The sequence below is a fragment of the Microcebus murinus genome, chromosome 2 (genome assembly GCF_040939455.1).
Source record: "Microcebus murinus isolate Inina chromosome 2, M.murinus_Inina_mat1.0, whole genome shotgun sequence".
Taxonomy (NCBI): domain Eukaryota; kingdom Metazoa; phylum Chordata; class Mammalia; order Primates; family Cheirogaleidae; genus Microcebus; species Microcebus murinus.
The window spans coordinates 104,845,615-104,852,359 of NC_134105.1; the positions used below are offsets into that span (position 1 = coordinate 104,845,615).

Genomic DNA, 6,745 nt, shown 5'->3' on the forward strand with positions numbered 1-6,745 from the left:
GGAGAGTTTTGGAGAGATCATGCTGGAATTTGGGAAGACTTGGTATAGACCTGAGTGTGGAGGGGAGGCTCCAAGGAGCCTGGAAGGTCTAGAAGCCAGGGGCAGAAGAGTGTACGAGAGATTTTGAGGCCGAGGAGGAAGGATGGCGGCAGAGATGGGCTTGTGTCTGACACAGAGAGCTGACAGGCAGCATGGGACCTCTCACAGAGAGACCTAGGCAGGAGCAAGGTCAGCTTGTGGGTGTGGGTGAACTCATCTGGTACCATGTGGGAGGCCAAGGCCAGGCCTGGGGTCACCCACAGGCCAAGCCTGGAGGAAAGAGAAGAACAATTGGAGACAGAGGAGGAGGAGGAAGCTGGGTCACCACCATGGAAAACATGGGAGGAGAAGATGGGAGTCAGCGCCCCAACTGAAAGGTCAAGAGGAGGAGGAGGAGGAGGCCCTTGTGACCTTAGAAGCCAGAGGAGAAGAAGTAAAGGTGAAGCTTGTGGATTCAGCAGCAGATGAAGGGGTGGTGGTCAGAAGGGTGACCAGGAGGACTGTCCCCTCCCTGATGTCCAACTCAGATCATGCTGCTGGAACCATAACTCTTGCCACAGTACATTTCAGAGATTAAAGCTGAACCGATTAAAGCTGAACTCAGACAACTTATCTACCCCTTTCCCAATGAGCCACAAACAGGTTTAGTTTTTTAAAAACGTTTTAATAAAATTAACAAATAAATATTCTAAACTGAATAGGCTACACGGACAGAGTGGAAGCCAGAGGACCAGTCTTTCCCTCTTAGGCCCTCAGGTTCCTTTACTGAGAGACTCTGCCCTGGGCTGGTTTGGGGACGGTCTGCTGACTTGGGGAGGGAGGTAGTGATTCCGGAAAGGGTGATCTGGGCTCTTGCAAGCCATTCCTCTTTGTTGTTATAAGGGAAGGGAGAAATGGTCAAAGAAAGCAAGACCCTGCAAGATACATCCCAGTGACCCTCAGAAGTGAAGGGGAAAGGGGAGAAGCTAGCCTAGGAGGGAATGGCAGGGAGGGTGGGAGTGAAGTAGGGCGGTGAGCTTGGCTGGCGGTGGGCTCCAGCAGCTTTTGCACCCATGGCCGCTCACTCTCGGACGTAGACCCTGGTGCACACAACATCATCTGCTGTCATGGTCTGGAAGGACAGAAGGAGTTGTTAGCCTGGGTGACCCCTGGGGTCCTGTGGCTTTGGAAGGGGAGAGTTGAATGGAGATGCTGTTTGGCCTCCAGGTCCAAACTTGCTTCTTGGCTCAGGACCAACAGGCAGGAGCTGGTCCCAGAATGCCCGGGCATCATTGCAGGGAGGTGGCAGTAGAGCCCCCCAGGGCCCTATCCTCTCCCCCAAGCCAGGAAGATCCCCCCTGGAGCTCAGTATATGTCCTTCGCTCTGCACAAAAGGGACACCATTTCTAATTCACACAAGGGCCCCATATGGGATAGGGACAACTTAGTCCCATCCAAGCGGTCCCACGAGGAGGGTAGGGAGATCAGCCATGGCTGTTCTTGAACCTCCTGCACCTTGGAGTCTCCCAGAGCATCTCCAAAGGCAGCACTGGCTTTGCTACTGGGGGGAAGGAGGACTTACCAGGATCAGCTCCTCATCGTTGGTCAGTTCTCTGGTCCAGGAGGTCTTGGGCCCCTCTCCCTTCAGAAGCCTCTGCTCACAGACCATTTTGTTCTCACTCTCCCATTTCACCAGGCTCTGCAAGAGACGGGTGGCCAAGTGAGCTGGGCCCACAGCAGGGACAATGCAGTGAGAGGGATAAGGGATAGACTCCCTTTCTCCCCCCACCACTACCCAGGGGCTTTCTCCATTGGGAATGGATAGAAGCAGCTGGGAAAGACTGGAAAATGGCATGTGAAGGGGCAGGGCAAGGATGCCATGACCCCAGGGGCCCCTCCCAGCACTCACCTTACAGGGCCTCCCGTCCACAGTCTGCTCCTCAAACTCCTCCCCGATCTTGAAGTTAATCTCCGTGGTGCGCACAGTGGTAGAGGTTTTGATATAGAAAGTGTCTCCCTCCTGTTTGATCTCCACTGCTGGCTTGGATGCTGCGGCTACAGCAATCTTCCTCAGCATCACATTCACCCCTGCGGGGAGATGGGAGAGGCTCAGCTGTAGGGATGCTCCAGGCTCCTGTCTCATATCCTCCCACATGAGGCAGTTGGAGCAGGCTGGTCTGCGACTTGCTTGGGGCAGGGGGTGTCTGCCTGCTGCCTGGGTGTCCAGGAAAGTACCTTGTAGGAGTTGGCAGGTGATGTAGATCTGAAAGATGAGGGGTTTAGCGGGGAGGGGCTGAGAGGGCCTTGCCTTTGGGAATCCTGCTTCTAGCTGTGGCCCCACCTTGTTGAGTTAGCAGGCCTGGATCGGGCTCCCCAGGGCTCAGCTCTTCATTCCCAGAATCCTCAGGGGCAGCGTCTCCCTAGTCCCTCACCCAGCAAACGTCCTGCTATGGGGTCACCTTGGTTCTGTTCACCTCACTTTTGGCCTTTTGGCCACCCTGGCTTGAGATCCTGTGTTGGGGTTGGCTCATCAGAGTCATTGTGTCTTCACCCCTGCCCAAGTGCAGGGCAGGCCTTCCCCAGCCAGGGCTCACCCCTCATGTCCTGGGAATCAGGGGCCACCTCCCTCTCTGCTCTATCTACTCACCTGTCTGGTGCTAGGTAGGTCTTCATTTGCCCAGTCTCTGCCCCTCCCAACAATGAGGAACCGGTTTCTCACCAGGGGAAGTAATGGGGCAATGGTTTCCCTCCCCAGAATGGCCAGCAGAGGGGACGCCAGAGGCTCTGGAGTGAGATCCATTTCGATGTGATTTCCTCCTGTCTTAGCCCCCTTGCAGGCTGCTGGCTGGCCGGCCCTGGGCAAATGGCTTAATTTCTCTGAACCTTAGATTCTTTGACTGTAAAATGGAAATAATCGCTTTTTTAAATCCTATCAAATGGGATGTTGTATGTTTAGGACCTAGAAAACACAGTGCCAGGCACACATGGAAGTTTTCAGGAAAAAGTGGCTACTATTACTCTTGCTATTATTGTTACTGATAAAAGGAAGGTGAAAAGCCAGAGCTGGGGCTTAAAGTTTCCTGCATCCAGCTGCCTGCTCACCTGCCTTCCTGGAAGGCTCCTGTGCCCCACTCCCCTCAAGGGAACTTTGCCATGACAAGAGGGAACACAAAAAGTCACACCCCTGTCCCCCTTCCCCGATTTGTCCCCCAGGATCCCCCAGTGCCCCACAGGTGGTCAGGCCTTCTCACTTAGCCTCTGTGGATTCAGACTCCCTGTGTGCTCCATATCTTTCCCCAGATTGAACCCCTTCTCTCTGCTCCCCGGTTGTTAAGACGGGTGGGAGGAACAGGAGTGCACCCCAACTGGTAGGAAGACAAGCAGCGAGGGAGGCTTGTCAGGAAGGGGCACAGGCCCCATATCCCCACCGCACTTGGCCTGGCCACCAGATCCAGAGATGCAGTAGGTCAGAAGGCAGGGCCCTGGCCAGGCAGCAGGACGCCCTGCCCCTGCTCTGGCCAACTCCCTGGCCCTCCTCCAGACCTGGGTTCCATGAGAAACAAATCATCTTCCCCCTCAGCGCCAAATAGGCATACCCAGCCTATTCCAAACAGGAGGGGAGGGAGGCTGCGATCTCTTTGCCCAGAGAGAAATTATTGAGGTCCGAAAGTTCTGACTTGTTAGAAGAGGCACATCTTGGACAAAGAGGCTACTTCATTCTCTGTTGCTCCCTGGGAAGTCCATCTTGCTAATCTTTCCTGTTACAGCCACAGAATCTGCTATGTGCCATGACCATGATACTGGATGGGACAGATACCCCCAAATACCCACGCATCCCTCACCACGAGATGGGCCCTTGATTAGGGCAAAGGGGGATGTGAGCGGACTGAGGTTCCTGCAGAGGCACGACAGCTCTACGGAGCTGGGGGCCCTGCTCAGTGACCTTGGCTGACTCAGGACTGTGTTTGTCTAACGGGTCTGTTTTCAATCTGCCCCCTAGCAGGGCCTGAGGAGGGCACGTGGCTCTGAGAGACCCTGCAGGGAGGACAAACAGACTGAAGACAGACAGCAGGATTGGGCTTTGGATCTTACTCCTCAGATGGGGCCTAGGGATGTGCCTCACCCACTGGGGAGAGGGGCCAGAATCCAGAGAAGATGGGGAGTGAGTGGCATCTAGGCTTTCTGCAGGGAAAATTTTTATCCTTTGGTCTTTCATTTCAGCAGGAGCAGAGCAAGAAAGACTGACATGACTACAAGAAGTATCGTCGTTAGATTGCAGATATAACTAACAGCAATGAATGATGGAAACCCCTGCTCTCCTCACAGCATTCCAGACCCTTCTTAGGTCCAGACTCACTCCAACAGTCCCCTGTCCCACACAAGGTGCCCTCCCCACCCCCTTTGCCCAACCGGCATCAAGTGGCATGTATGCCCTTGGGCTCCAGGGCTCCCAGGACGCTTTGCAAGGACTGAGGTCCACAATTAGCCTCCATATCTTTCCAGAGCCTTCTTCCAGGCATGAGTTCTGGCTCTCTCCCCTTCCCCAGGCCGACCCCATAGGGCAGGCAGAATGTGGGTGGGGAAAGCTGGAAAGGCAGCCTGGGTTGAGTCAGCTTTCCCCACCTTGGACCAACACACCCAGCGGGGCTGTAGCCCAGGCCCTTCTGGGGAGGGAGGGAGGTGGGAACTTGGATTTTTAGAAATGGGGGGTCCGAGTTTCACATGAAGCCATTTGTTGAAATCCAAGAAAGTGATAATTATTCAGAGCGATTTTAGGTCTCTGGAGCTGCTCGCTGTAGGAAACTATTTGTCTCACAGATGGGGGGCGGGGAGTGGAAAGTGTAGAGGGGGAAGGAATGGGGTGGGGGCACTGGGGCGACGGATCACCTGGTAGGTGGAGCCAGGAGCAGGGGCAAAGAACCTGCCCTAGGGATTGGGTTACCGGCGGGGGATGGGGTGGGGACACCCAGGAACGGGGTTGGAATGTCTCCGAGGGGTTTGGCTGGCTAGGTAACCAGGCTCCCAGCCTGGATGCAGGTTTCACAGCTCCATCAGCAGCAGCTTTTGAACCGCGGAGAGCCAGGTGCCCTGGTCAGCCTGGTTCGGCGCTGAGGCCAGCCCTCCCTCCCCCCGAAGACCGACCTGGTGCTTCTGGTTTCTACTTGATTCACAGGCTCTGAGTCACCGCTGGAGCTGGCACCGGTGGGCGCCCCGCGGGAGAAAGCAGGATTTAGGCGTCCGGGTCCACCGCCCCAGGACGCAGGCGTCCTGCCCCTTTTTCTGGGGATGCAGATGCCCAGCCTCTCACGCCCCTAATTCCGGTCCCTCTTTCTTTCACACCTTCACCTCTGAGGACTCCAGGTCCCCCTCGCCTCTCCCGGGGGCTGGAAAACTTCCTTACCCAGCGCTTTGAGCAAATCCTCAAAGTTTTCGGATCGGATGATCTTCCAGTTGCCAGAGAAGTTGGGCATGGTGGCGGCGCGGGTGGCAGTGCCCTTAGATCCCTCGGCTGCAGCACTGGACGCTGAGTCCTTTAGTCGAAGAAGTCGCTGCCGCCTTCGCTGGGTGGTGAGACTCAGGAACCAAGACGCGTCAGGGGGCAACCCCAAAGCTGGCCTGGGCTCCCGCGCGGACAGCTTTTATACCTTGCACGGCCCGCCCCTGCCCGGTTGAGGCGGCCCCGCCTCCTGCTCCGCCCCCCATCTGGGGGGCCCTGCGCTCAAGCCCCCAACCTCTGGATTTAGCCCTGTGGGTGGGTCTAGTGCTCGCTGGAGGCTGAGATTGCCTTCTCCCGCGCTAGCGTGCGGAAGGGGGAGCGGACAGAAGGCGAGCACTTGAATTGCGCTCTCAGCGGAGAGCGGGGGACGCCTAGCCTGGGGCGCAGATGCTCGGAGCTCACGCGTGGCTGTTCCCCACCTGTGTTTCCCACGTTTCGCCTGTTCCCCCTTGTCCCCTCCAAACTCGGTGCACTCTACTCTCTGGCGGCGGACACTCGGCGACCCACCAGCGGTTCAACCCCAGATCTCGAGGCAGAGCTGGGTGGAGAAGGGAATGGGCGGCTGAGCTCCGGCTCCACTGAAACCTGAACTAGATTCAGTGGGACGGCTCTGAACTCAGAGCCGGGGTTCCAGGGGGCAGGCACCTAGGTGAGGCAACGGCGCCCCCTGCTGGAACTACTCAGAGAGGATGGGACCCTCCCCCAGCCCCCAGCCGGCTTCGGGCTTGGGTAGTGCCTGGGGACTCTGGAATTAGGCACAAGGCTACTCATTCATCTTCATGCACTGGGCGGACATCGAAGGGTTAAGCAGGAGCCCGGGGTGCGAGGCTGGGGAGGGCAGAGGTCACAGCCAATCACTTGACACGAGCTCTTTATTAAAGCGCTTTCGCTGTTGCTTTGCTCCCCCGACCTCGAGGGGGTCTCGGTAGGCGGCAGACGGCGGGGAGGGGAGGCGGGGACAGAGTCCCGGAGCCCCGGGCGCTGCCGCGCTGCCACCTAGATGGGAGGGAGGCTGGGTGCTGGGGAGGACGAGGAGCGGGGTCTCAGGTGTCACAGTCCTGAGCCGTAAACCAGGCGGAAGGAGCGGCCGCCGCTCGGAGATTTGCTTTGAAGTGGGAGATCAAAGCGGGGGGTAGGGCACGGCTTCCTGCGGAGACCCGGGTGGGAGTAGCGAGACCCCAGTGGAGAGGGCCAGGAGACAGGGAAACAGATGGAGGTCAGACGGGGAGC

At 57.3% G+C, this 6,745-nt stretch overlaps 1 protein-coding gene across 1 annotated transcript; it reads right to left on the reverse strand.

The window, feature by feature from the left end:
• Nucleotides 1–682: 682 nt before the first annotated feature.
• CRABP2 (cellular retinoic acid binding protein 2) lies at nucleotides 683–6,107 on the reverse strand. Its single transcript, XM_012767708.2, has 4 exons — nucleotides 5,420–6,107; nucleotides 1,928–2,106; nucleotides 1,601–1,717; nucleotides 683–1,150 (listed from the first exon to the last, which is right to left on the reverse strand). Exons 1-4 carry the CDS (start codon nucleotides 5,487–5,489, stop codon nucleotides 1,100–1,102), a joined length of 417 nt encoding a protein of 138 aa, XP_012623162.2. The 5' UTR covers nucleotides 5,490–6,107; the 3' UTR covers nucleotides 683–1,099.
• Nucleotides 6,108–6,745: the final 638 nt, after the last annotated feature.

Coding starts and splice junctions, on each gene's coding strand:
- CRABP2 (XM_012767708.2), bottom strand. CDS start 5,489: ATGCCCAACTTCTCTGGCAACTGGAAGATCATCCGATCCGAAAACTTT. Junction 2,107..5,419: donor GGATTTGCTCAAAGCGCTGG/GTAAGGAAGTTT, acceptor ATCTCCCCGCAG/GGGTGAATGTGATGCTGAGG. Junction 1,718..1,927: donor TGGACGGGAGGCCCTGTAAG/GTGAGTGCTGGG, acceptor CGTCTCTTGCAG/AGCCTGGTGAAATGGGAGAG.